This window comes from Ochotona curzoniae, unplaced genomic scaffold (assembly GCF_017591425.1).
Source record: "Ochotona curzoniae isolate NIBS_2020 unplaced genomic scaffold, NIBS_Ocur_1.0 scaffold_3208, whole genome shotgun sequence".
Taxonomy (NCBI): Eukaryota; Metazoa; Chordata; class Mammalia; order Lagomorpha; family Ochotonidae; genus Ochotona; species Ochotona curzoniae.
The window spans coordinates 16,456,628-16,468,937 of record NW_024467106.1 but is presented as its reverse complement, the minus strand read 5'-3'; the positions used below and the strand labels follow the sequence as shown (position 1 = coordinate 16,468,937).

The 12,310-nt window shown below is 55.2% G+C and overlaps 1 protein-coding gene across 1 annotated transcript in view; it reads left to right on the top strand.

Moving 5' to 3' along the window:
* The window catches only part of COL27A1 (collagen type XXVII alpha 1 chain), a 113,693-nt gene that overhangs the window by 36,007 nt on the left and 65,376 nt on the right, over positions 1 to 12,310 (top strand). The window contains exons 8-12 of the mRNA XM_040963284.1: positions 3,672 to 3,716; positions 4,317 to 4,370; positions 4,754 to 4,798; positions 6,326 to 6,379; positions 7,492 to 7,536. Coding sequence (XP_040819218.1) covers positions 3,672 to 3,716; positions 4,317 to 4,370; positions 4,754 to 4,798; positions 6,326 to 6,379; positions 7,492 to 7,536 — 243 coding nt within the window. The remainder of the gene's footprint in view (positions 1 to 3,671; positions 3,717 to 4,316; positions 4,371 to 4,753; positions 4,799 to 6,325; positions 6,380 to 7,491; positions 7,537 to 12,310) is intronic.

Sequence of the window (12,310 nt, the reverse complement as noted above, 5' to 3'; positions counted from 1 at the left end):
TTGACATACTGTGCAGCCTCCCAGCTGGTGCATCTAACCTGTCCTTGCACCTGGCTTTTCTTCCCTCCACCTAGTATAAGAGAGAGTTCGTTCCACTCGCCGGGTGACCTGACTTCTGGGACATGCTGTCAGCCATTGTTGGGGTAGACACACATCTATGGGATGAGTGAATAAAAGAGCCATACAGAAGTTACACCTTCCTGCCCCACCTGTCTCGAGGACCCATGAGTAGAGTTTGGTGTCTGGCATCTGACTGTTGGGGAAATAGGCCTGCACAGGATCATGGAGTATTTTCCTATTTCATTCTGTCTTCCTGACTGCCCAGTGTGGGTGGTAAGCAGCCAAGGTGACCGGTAGCTTTGGAGTGAGGACGGTGGAGTGTCAGGAAATGAGGCAGTTCCGTACAGCCTGGTGAACCATTGAGTGTGCCTTGGTCCACAGGACCCACCCCTGCCTGCCCTAAGTGTGATAGCCTCACAGCCGGCCAGGGAGACTGTCTGTAGCAACAGTGAGGTGATGTCTGGTTTCTCCGTGTGCATTGTAAGCAATGATTAATCTGGCTCCCAAATCAAAATATAGCCTGGGTTCTGCTATAAACACAGGTCCTGTGGGGACCCGCCTGCTGGGGGTTCCTGGAGCTCCCTGGGGCATTCTGTATTCCCATTGCCCATCCCCCACACACCCAGCACCATCCAGCTTCTCTCACTCACAGGGAACTGCCTGCTTGGGCATCCACCTTGCCATCGAGGCCACCTCCTAATTGTAGGGCCCTGGGGAAGATGATGGCCTAGAGTCCCCACTGGCCTGGGCCCTGTCATTTGAAGCTGTTTGCTGGGCCCACGTGGTAAACACTGTGGAGGTGCATTGAGGGAGTGTCAGCACCTCTCCCTCCATCGCCTATAGCTTTGCTCAGACACTGTTGTGACAGGCCAGTTTGCAGGCACCGAGAAGTTCATGGCCACGGTCAAGGGTTTCTGTCAGTCTCTCTGTGGCTACAGAGGAAGTGGCAGGAACCCTCATGGCCCTCCCTCTCTTGAGACTCTCTGGGGTCCATGTTCTGCGGCCCCCATTTGCTCAGGCAGAGGACTGGCCGAGTGGGGTTCTGAGAGGGCAACCACCAGTACCAAGTCACACAGCTGGGAGTTCCAGGCTTGGATTGGATCTCAGCTGGGAACAGCCTCTGTGTGGGCCTCCTTTGCCAGCTTTGCATAGAAAATGCTGGCAGAGGTGGTACATGGCATTGTGCCCTGCAGTGTCCCCACACTGCATTCCCTGGGCTTTCTCACGGTCTCCCTAACAGCGTGCTCCATGTTCTGACTCCTATTTCCCCCCCTGACCCTCACCCATGCTGTTCTTGTCCCGTCCTTGGGCTTATAAACCTGATGAGCATGCTTCCCTCAGGGCCTTGGCATTTCTTTGAATGCTTGGCCCCAAGGCTCCAACCCATGTCCCATCACCCACTGGGGCATCTCCCTGGAGAGCAGCACCCTGCAGCGACCACCCTTCCCTGGGCTGCCCTGTCCCATGCCCTCATGTTGCTGACTTTATTTCAGAGTTTTCAGCACCTCCAACTATTCATTTTTCTCTTTCTAGATTTTTCTCTTTAAGTGAAAAACAATGCATAACCTACAGTTTGCTGCCTTCACCTTTCGTAAGTGTGCAGGCTGGCAGAGTTAGATGCTTTCACCTGATTGTGTGCCCAGTCCCTGGAATATTCCTGTTTTGCACATTTGAAACTCGGCTTGCATTCAGCATTTCCCCGCCCCTCCTTGCATGCATGCCAAGTGTTATATTTATGTTTATTTGGGCTTTCATAGCTCCTTAATAAGAATGTAAACTGCCATTGTGATGGAGGATGTTGTCTGGCTGTCTGTAGTCCTCTGCCTAGAATGGTGGTGGCACATACCGACTCAGTAAGTGCTGGTGGAATGAATGAATGAGATGCAAAGATCACAGTGATAAAAGCCATCTCTGCAGGGCCTTGGATCCAATGCCAGATATCGTGCTAGGGGCTTTGCACACGTGACATCATGGAATGCACATTCCAACCCTTATGTGACCATTGTGCAGTGCAAGGAAACGTGGCTTAGAGAGGTGGAAAGCATTGGCACTGGGTCCTATGGGCACCCAGTTGGGGAACAGCCCGGGAATGCAGCCCAGTGTGAAATCAAAGTCCTCATTGCTCTGTGTGCGGGCGGCTGGCTGTGCCTGCGCCCCAGCCACCATGCCCTCCCACAGTTGTGTTGCCTCAGGATGTGAGCATAAAGGTGTTGCTGGGCATGCGTGCATGGGTACAGAAGGAATGCTCGTAAGCTTGTCTGACCTCTTCATCTAACTGATGCTGTTGCTTATAATTGGGGCGTTGGCGGGGCACCATACGAGGGTGCCTCTGTGCACTGGTGCAGGTGCTTGAGCTGGAGGCACTGGGGGAGGTTGGTAAGGCTTCCCATGGGGCTTAGATGGCACTGAGGCCCAGTGGCTGGGTACCTACTGCTGCTCAGCAGTGAGATTTAGAGCAGGTGGCTCCTGCTCCCTGAGACTCAGTTTTCTTCTCTGTGAAGTGGAGGTGAGGCTCGTGCCCTCCACCTTATCTGGCTGCTGCAAGAGCTTGATGAGCTCATCAGCTACTCCCCACACTCCCCCAGAGGGGAAGTGGCAGCCTGTGCAGGGAGTCTGGGCATGTGTGGATTCTGGAAACCTCAGTGCATCTCCAGTTGTGTGTGTGTGTTTACTCTCTGGGGCACTCTGACGACTCTAAGGTTCTGAAATACCAAAGCTGAAGAGCCTCAGGGTTCTGATGCTCCATGTTAAGTTCAGAGAGGCCCAGTAATCCACCCAGAGTTGCACAGGACAACCAGACCCTGTGTAAATCGTTACAGGAGCTCTCTTTGTAAGAGAATCTAACAGCTGGGGTGTAGTTTCACCTCTGAGGCAGAAGAACTTGCTTAGTCTGACTGTCGCTGTAGTTCTGAGCTGCCAGCAGCTTGAAGTCTGGGGTCTCTTCTGGAGACACCCTAATTCTTATAAAACAGCCAGGTGGTGGCCCTAAGGGCTGCGTGGGAGCACACACAAACAGTTCGACCCAGAGAGCTGACCCACGCATGCCTTGAACCAATGCTATTTGAATCATCAGGACAGAGGTCAATGTGGGTCCTGGGGCATTGCTGTTGGGCATTTGGGCCTTGTCCTCCCTGGCATAGGAGCAGGGACCAGCTGGAGAGAGGGACACATGGGCAGTGTGTGTATGTGTGTGTCTCCAAGGGGGCTAGGCATATCTCTGGCCTCTGGTCCTATTCTTTCTGTGCATGATTGACAAATTCTTCTGTCCCATCTTCTGATGGCTCCTGATGGCCTCTGCATTTGGAAGGAATGGTTGGGATCCAGCAGCACTCAGCCACAAACTGAGTCCCTGGGGACCAGGACAGCTCACAAACTCCACCAAGGAGCAACCAGCCCTATGACCTCTTCTGGTCCTGGGGCAGCCGGGAGCTGAGACGCAGCTGCTGGGGCTTGCAAAGTCCGAAAGCAGGTACATCTAGGAAGTGGCTGCTGGGCCACTGGCATGGTGCTCTCAGTGCTGACTGAAGCAGGCAGGGAATCTTGGCGCCCCCACGGCTGTCTGTAGGTGCCTAGTGTCTTCTTTGCCTCATGCATCTTCTTCCCTTTAACAGGGCTACAAGGGCTATCCTGGACCAGCAGGGCACCCTGGAGAACAGGTGAGGCCCAGCCCTGTCCTGCCCTGCTTGCTTGCATTCCCTGCTGCTCTCTGGTTTCTTGGCTTGGCTTGCAGCAATCTTGGGAACCTGGCTGTTAGGCTGCCCACACCGCCTCCCCCCGCTTCCCTCCAGCCACATTGGCCTGGGAGAGCAGAGTCCTGGCTGGCCCAGGACTGGCACGAGCCTCTCCACTCCGGTTGGAGCCATGAATAGCTGGCCTGTTCAGAGCAATGTTAAGGGATATTATCCACGCCACCGCCGCTGTGGGGTTTGCAGGAATTTGGGTTGCTCTGGCCCAAGTCAAACAGCAGCCGTGCCAGCGTGGGAGCATGGGCCAGGCCTCCTCGGGCCTTTCTTATTCCTGGGCTGCAAGCAGAGGGGGTTTTGTCCCTCCAAGCTGGTCTGACTGGTTCCACTGAAGGGTGGGCTTGGGATCCCAGCAGGCCCCTGGCCTCCCATTCCTTTTGTTTCATCTCACGTTTCTGCTGCTTTTTTTTTTTTTTTTATCCATTTCCAGCCCCACTGTGGCCAGGCATTCAGCTGCAGGCTGCAGCCAACACCGTCTCTCCTTTCCTTATGGTTCTCTCTGTTGCTTTACAGGGGCAGCCAGGACCTGAGGGCAGTCCAGGGGCCAAAGGTTACCCTGGCAGGCAGGTGCAGTATATGGCTTCTGGAAGCTCTGTGGCCATGGTGATGTGGAAATGGCCACGGGTGCCCCAGGCAGAGGGAGGCAATGGGCCAGGGTCGGGGGCAAGAGCTGCCCTGCTGTGCGGGTCCCAAGACAAAGTGACCAGGGGGCTGAAACACTGCAGTACAGGGATGCTCAGGAGTGTGGCTGGGAGTGCAGGGATTCAGGGATCCAACTAGAACAGTTCAGCCAGAACTGTTGGGGTTGGGCTTGAAGACCACTGATTTAACCCTGGACCCATTGCACAGAGGGAGTAGCAAAGTCCCAAAGGAGCCAGGACCAGGCCGGGCTGTGGGCAGCAGGTAGACTGTCTCCATATGTCCTTGCCCTGTTCTCTTCTGTGTTCCAGGGACTTCCCGGACCAGTAGGAGATCCTGGCCCCAAGGGCAGTCGGGTAAGTGGTCCTTGGCCAGGGCCTCCCAGGTGCGGCCTGGGTGGGTATCACTGGTCCCTCTCGAGGCTTGGTGGGAGGTCAGGGCTCTGAGGCCTCCCCCCACACCCTGCACCTGAGTGCTCCCTCAGAACGGAGGGCAGCTTGGTACCTTAGGGCTGGGCATCCTGGGGGCTGCTGGAGCTTTGGCCGTGGGTCAGGTGCAAACCGTCAGACGCTTGCTAACTGTGTCCTTCGGGCCATCCGCAGAGCGGGGGCCGCTTCAGCTGCCTGGGACTCCTAGAGGCCTCCCGACTGCCCCCAGCTGACCCGATAGAAACAGGGGTGACACCCTCCTGAGGACAGTGGTGCCTGGTAGAGACAGGCTGTCTAAGCCAGAACTGCTGGATCTCTCTTCAAGATCCCCATGGGCCTCAGATTTCCTGCCTGTAAAATGGGAGTGAGGTCCATCCTACCTCTAGTGGGATGATAGGGCTGCCTAAGGTGTGGGCTGCTGTGTGGGCCATGAGACTGAGAATGTTATGAATGGGGGTAAATGGATCTGGAAAGATGAAGCAGTGATCTTATGGAATGATTTCTTCTTGGTACACAGAAATGGTGTGCAATTGGTGCTCCACGCACATTAGCTTTCGTTCCCGCTGCTGTGAAATTGATCCATAGGGAGTGAGAGAGACTGAGAACGCAGAAACAGCCCTGGGCTGTGTCCAAAACTTGTATGCAAAGAACAGAAACACAGGGAGCAAGTGCTGAGTACTACTTATTGAGGTGCAAATTGGTACCAGGGCTGAGGGTGGTCCTGGCTGGGGACATCAAGGGCCATGTGGCAGAGGAGGAGACAGGAGGGCAGGCTTTGGAGGGCTTAACCCTGCCATCCTGAGCGCTAGAAAGAGCATGCCTGCTGGATGGAACAGTGTGATCGAGGGCTGCGGGCCAGACACCCTTTAGGCTAGGGTTCCTGCACTAGAGGAGCCCCCTGGCCTTCATGTCAGCTGTCAGAACCTGGCTCCAGGGACCAGCCCCTCCATCACTGACAAACTGTGTCATGACAGCCCCCAAGCCTGATTCCATGTGTGTCTAGTGACTGGTACAACAGTTGCTCTGCGAAGTCATCAGGAAGGCTTATATCACGGTCACACAGGTTGGGCTGTGGACACCTTGGAGGCCTGCGAGATGCTGCTGTGGGAACCATGGGCCCCCACAAGCATGTCTGGCTTGGGTAGGACTGGGAGACCCGCTAGCTTCTAATCCAGCCACAAGCTTCCTCCTGCAGGTCCCGGAGTCCTGGCATGGGGCAGGCGCCCATGCCCTTCCCTGGCGTGAGGGTATGTGCCTTTGGACTACATCGTGGAAGCCAGCACCATGCAGTCCATGGGCATATACACTTGCCTCAAGGCCTTTGTCGTCGAGGAGCCACACTGCCACTGCGAGGAAGAGGAGCCAGGCGTGGGATGGCAAAGGCGGGCTGGGATGTGCTGTGCTTGCCACACTCTACCCCTCGACCTCTCTGATCCCCCTTCTGCTCTCTCCTAGGGCTACATTGGACTCCCAGGGCTCTTTGGCCTGCCAGGGTCTGATGGAGAACGGGTAAGTTTGCTTCTTTTATATCTATCCCTCTACCTAGTCCCTGCCCAACTGGTCCCAGCCTGGAGAAGTCATGGGACCCCTCCTGGAGGAGGTGTCTGTAGGTTCAGCAGGAGTCTGCCCAGGGGACGGATCAAGGCAGATGCGTTCCAGGCATAGGGAGCAGCGTGTGCAAAGCCAGGGACGTGTGATCATGTGGCAAGTTCACCACTCAGTGCTGAGGTAGAGGGTGAGTGGGGGCGAGGGTCTGCGGGCACTTTAGAGCGCTGTGCCACTCCAGGGCTTTCAGCAAATAAGAAACAGGCCCACTCTATATATTCAAGGGCCAGTAAAGCTATATGAACTTGGCCATGCCACTCCTTCCACTGTTGTCCAAAGGCTGGTGTCCTGTGGCAGTGCCAAGTTGTGAAGAACCCAAGGGACCATTAGGACCCACAGAGCCAGAAGGAGCCTGGTATGCCCTAGGACAGAAACACCCACCGGCCCCCTGTATCAGACAGATCCTCCCTCTATTCCAGTAGTTGTGACTGGGTGTCCCCTGATCTCAAGGCCAGGGTGGTGGCAGCTTGTAAACTAGCTGTGGGCAGTAGAGCTGGAGGGCAGGTGTGGGGGAGCCAGAGGTGGGGCAGGCTGCAGTGGGCTCCTGGTCGCTGGTGTGGAAGCAGCTTCCTGGGCATGGGGCTGGGTCTGGTTTAGGCGAGTACAAGAAGTACCCACAGATCCTGAGCCTGGAGTTCAGGTCTATTAGAAGCCCCTGGCTGGTGGCCAGGAGACTTTATTCCTCCCTGCCTGAGTCTACATTTGGGAATGCAGGTATAACTTTAGAAGTTATCTGAGGATGGGGAATCTTAGGAAAGCAAAAGCAGCACTTATTAAGAATCTGTTAAATACCAGGTGCATAGGGGACTTTCGTTCCCCTAGCATAGGTCCATGTAGACTTTGACCCTACAGAGTGTTAGGACCACCTAGCCAGTGTACATGTAATTGGTGCCACTGTATATGGGACCCAGGTTCCAAGCCCTCTAGGACTTGCTCCTGTGGTCAGGCTTGGGGCGGGCATGGCTGTCCCTTGCTGGAATCCTCCCTGACCTCTCCTTTTTCTCTCCCCACTACAGGGTCTGCCTGGCGTTCCTGGCAAGAGGGGCAAGATGGGTAGGCCGGTAAAGATTTTCCGTGTCTATTATATAGACTCTATGGGTGCCCTGACCTCGTGTGGGCCGTGTGGCCTGGCCTTTTCCACTGCTCCCTGCTTGCCTATTGTTCTGCTTTCAATGTCTGTGCACAAGTCCTGTTGCTGCTGGGTGGGGATCAGGGCTTCCACGGGAGGGTTCCTCTCTCCCTGTGGGCATTAGCCACTCACTGGGGCAACACTGAGTCTGGGGGCTTCTGTCCTGGGTGCTTGTGTCCAGGGCCTGATAGTGCTGGGGGGGGGGGCGGTGTGCTCCCTTTTCAGAGGATCACACAGTGTCTGTGTTGTCTGGGGGTTCCCCTGTTCTATGATTTTTCTCATGCGCATACACAAAGCTGGAGGGACAGGGATGTGTGGCCAAGTCCCTGGCAGGGGAGACCCTGGTGGGGTCTGCAGTGTTGTCTCTGCCTCTGCAGTGGTCTTTCCTCTTGTTCGGGAATCTTCTGGGCATGCAGAAGAAGTAAAGTCACAGAGACATTCATTAAGTGGCTGAGGAACCATGGTGTCAGGATTTCAAGTCAGGGCATTTGTCCTCAGCTGTGAGCTCAGGGGTGGCAAGATAGCTCCTCGGGGTCCTCAGTTGGTGGGGACATTGTAGAATGGCCATACCTGGGAGACAATGGAGTTATACCCAGTTATGCCTTCACTCACAAGGGGAAACTGAGGCCCCGAGAGGTAGAGGACTGTCATGGAGGTCTAACTCCCAGCCGCCTCTCTTGGGTCCAGCCCCCAGCCACCTCTGCGGCTATCTGTGGTGAGCCCTAGCTGGCCCTGGGGCACCAGGAGGGGTCTGTGATTCTGTGGTTGCGGAGGGATGCTGCACAGAGCCAGGAGGTATGCTTGGCTCATGGTTGTGGAACTCCAAGGGCATGGAGAGGGGACAGCCTCTCAGGAAATGGCATTGTAGCAGTGCAGGGGCTGAGGATGGGGGGCAGCTGGTGTGATGGGGCCATGGAGCCAGGCAAGGAAGGAGCCCTTTTCATGAGAATGGCACCAGGCCCTTCCCAGGATAGCTTGCTCTGCCGTGGCACCTCATCACCTCCCAACAGGCCTGAGCTCTTAACGATATCACCTGCCCTCCCCATCCCGCCTAGCACATGTAGGCCCAAGCAGTGGGCTGGGTGTGTTCGCCATGACTGGATGTGAGGCTGGGCCATCTGTGGGCTTGGCTGGGGCTGCATGGGGAAGGAAGACCCACCCCCAGGCCTGGACCTGTGTGGTCTACAAGGCCTATTGCAGTGCTTGGCCCACCTTCCATAGGGCAGCTGGACAGACCCACCCAGTCCCTGATGGGGGAATGAAAGAGGGTGTGATTAATGAGGGTTGTATCATGTGGGCTGCTGAGAGGCCAGGAGCTTGGACCCTGAGGGCTTTGGGTGTGGGCTGTCAGCAAAGTTGTGATGGGAACCTCCTTCACTGGTGAGGCACCTGAGGGAGTAAGCCTGGGAGCAGTGGGACTTTCGAGGGAAGATATGCCAGGTAACAGTGAGAGCAGCTGCCAAGGCTCTGGGCTCACACTGTTTTGAATGGTGGTGTTTGTATCTGAGATGAGGATGGTAGTATCTGGCTCCTGGGATTGCTGTGCACTTAGTGGGTCTCAGTGAACAGTAGCAGGTTCTGCTTCGGTTTCTTCCTTTATGGCCCAGAGGAGCTGAGCATCCTGGGGCTCTGGCCCAGTCACCTACTCTTCTCTGGGGCTGGTTTCCCACATATGTACAGTGGGGCTGGTGGCCTTAGATTATCCAGCTGATGATGGGTAAGCAGAAAAAGCCATCTACACAGTGTGCTCCTGACCCCAGGTCCTCCTTAAGGGGACAGAGAGCCACTTATTGAGGCCTCTCTGTGTGTACTGTTCTAACCATGTAGGATTTCCCCAATAAGTCCAGATGAGATAAACAGACTCACACCAAAGCTATTAGTTCAGAGATCCTCTGAAGCCTTGCCAGGCTTGAAATGCATTTACTGAATCACCACTTCCTGGCTTCTTGCTTACTACTCTGAGGCAGGAGAGGGCCCTGGCACCAGGGTGCCAGTCATGGGTAGGAGAAAACCAGGCTTCTCGACCAAACCGCTTGGGGCCCACACAATGCTTAGGAAAGTCTTGACAACAGCCCCAACTGGGATCCAGCCGGCACCGCCAGCAAGTTGGCAAGGGCTAATCAGATATGATTTAATACGGGTGTAATAGACCACATATCAGTTCAGTCCTTACGGCTTTGCCCACCTGCCCCGCGCCATCTTCAGGGCTGTCTGTAGCCAGTGCTGCTAGCTATTTCATCTCCCTGGGGGCCAGGGCTAGAGGGCTCCTTCCATAAATTTTGATTTATCTTTGTCCCAGTTCAGGACCAGACCATGTCTAGGCAGTGCTGTGAAAGTGACCACAGTGGGCTGCGTTTTCAGTTTCACTGGTGATGGTTTTGCTGTTGGTTGATTTTTTCCTGGCCAGCAAATCCCTGGGTCCTTGCACTTGGCCTCTTCTGCTGTTAATCTGCAAGGAGGGTTTGTGAGGGCCTCATGCTGATGGGAACCGAGAATGAGACAATGAAGGTAGAAACACAGTGGGGCTGTCAGGCATGAGCAGGTGCAGGCCACAGGTGAGTGACTTGCTTGAGGTCAGACAGCAAATCGGTGGCAGGGCCAGCACTGGAACCCAGGCTCCGGGCTTGCTGTCTTTGTTCATGTCTTTCTGCTTCCTGCAGCTCTCTTAACTTCCTGCATCTCCTGCTTGAAGGAGAATGTATAGAGGGAGAAGATGTTAGCAGCTTGGCTAACAGCTGTCTCCAGCCTGGCCTGGCCTTTATGGGTAGTTGTAATAGGGGACTAACCCATACCTCCCAGTCAGGATCTCTGCCACAGGTTGGCAAGGTGCTATGTGAGTCCTTTTGCCATGTATGTTCTGAATTCCCCACCAGTCTGTTGGGAGCCTGACAAGGCCAGCCTATTACCCTAGCCACCTTCTGTGTGCTTCAGGGACCACTGGGGCTTGCCCAAGGCCTTGCAGCTGCCTGGGGAGGGGAGGAGGGCAGCACAAGATTTTTAACACTGTGCGTTTCAGCTTCAAGCTCAAGGCCCTCCCTGGCTGCCAGATTGGGAAGCAGATATCCCAGAGACAGAGAACTCTGATTTCCAAGTAGGGAAACTGAGGACCAGAAAGATTAGGTTATAAGGTGTGATGATTCCGTGAGCTGGGAGCTAGGGTGCCCAATGTCCCAGATGTGACTCCAAGCCTTCCCAGGGCTGTTGGTGACTCTAGGGTCCCTGTGGACGATGCTGCCCTCCCAAGTCCTCTGTATTCCCCAAGGTGATGCTCCTTGGCTGCATTTTCTAAGAGACGGTAGCATACTGAATACTGTGGAGTGGCCAGAACTCTGTCTGAGTCTGTACTCCTGGAGGCACAGCTTTCTGTGAAGAATGCAGGCTGCTTCAAGTGTAGTGTCAAGGATGCACTTGGGAGGAACTTGGTGACTCGGCAGAACTGAAACCTTGCCAGGAGGCACCCACTGGGGGGGGGGCTCCTTTTCCTCCAGGACTGAGGAGTTGCCCCTGTGGGCACAAACTCTATGCAGCCTGACAAAGGCACATAAGGGATCGTAAATGTCTCTCTTTTTCCTTAGCCTGGCCCTGCCTGGGGAGGAAGGCAGGGCTGCCTTTTTTGTAGGCTAGTGAGCCAAGCCATAAAGGCCTCAGCTTGACTTTAGATCCCAGATGTCGCGTGCTTCCTGCTCCCCCCAAGCCCACCCTCTGGAGCAGACAGCTGGGGTGGACCCTACCCAGAGGCAGGGGAAAGGCTGAGATGGATTCAGAGGCTTCCTGCTTCACCTCCGAGCTGCAGGAGTGAGAGAGCATGGAGTCTCCTCCCAGGCCTTGCTCAGTTCCAAGGACGAAGTGTACAGTTCCCTAGAGGGGCCCCGACCTGGGGCAGTGCAGAAACCACGTGGCTGGGGCTCGGCAGGGAGCCAGGCTCCATCCTTGGGCCTGGGGCCAGCCTATTGCCGCCAGGAGCTCAGGCCTGTGGAGGACCAGTGCCTGCTGCTGACCAGGCTGAATATGCTGGCCATGTGGCTGCCTGACGCGGACAGGAAGCAGACAGGACGGATGTGGGGGCTCGCGTGCCCAGCTTGGTGGCCACCGCTCTGAGATCCAGAGGGCCAGGCTTTGGGGACCCTGAGGTGGCCACTGGGCATGGGCCTTTCTGCTGGAAAGCTGGAGAATTGGGGCCTCAGGTATGTTCTGGGTCTCAGTTTCCCCATTGGTGCAGGGAGGAACTGAAGATCAAGAATGCCTTGCTTCCATCTGGGACCATCTGTGATGGTTTCAATCCAGGGTTTGTTCCAGTACATTCAGAATGCTTGCTTTTTCCCCAACAATTGTGCTTTTTCTTAGTGACTTCCCTAGCTTCCTGGCAGCTATTGCTTAACCCTTTGTAGGAAGGGAGCGTAAAGACAGAGACAGGAGATAGGAACAGCCGGGCGACTCAGCCCTCAACGTCTATCCTGTCTGTAATCTCAAGGGTCATGAAAGATGCCTTTGAGAGGTCCAAGGCTTGTTCCATCCTCTTGGTCAGTTCATAGCCATAGCAGTCAGCCTGATAATGTTCAAGTCACAGCCCTGCTGTTTTGTAGCTGTGTGACTTTGGATATGTCTCTTAACCTTTCTAAATTGTACTTTCCCCATCTGTAGCATGAAGCTAATCTTAGATCCTGTCTCCTGAGGCCACTGGGCGTCTACCCGTGTTGCTGTCACTG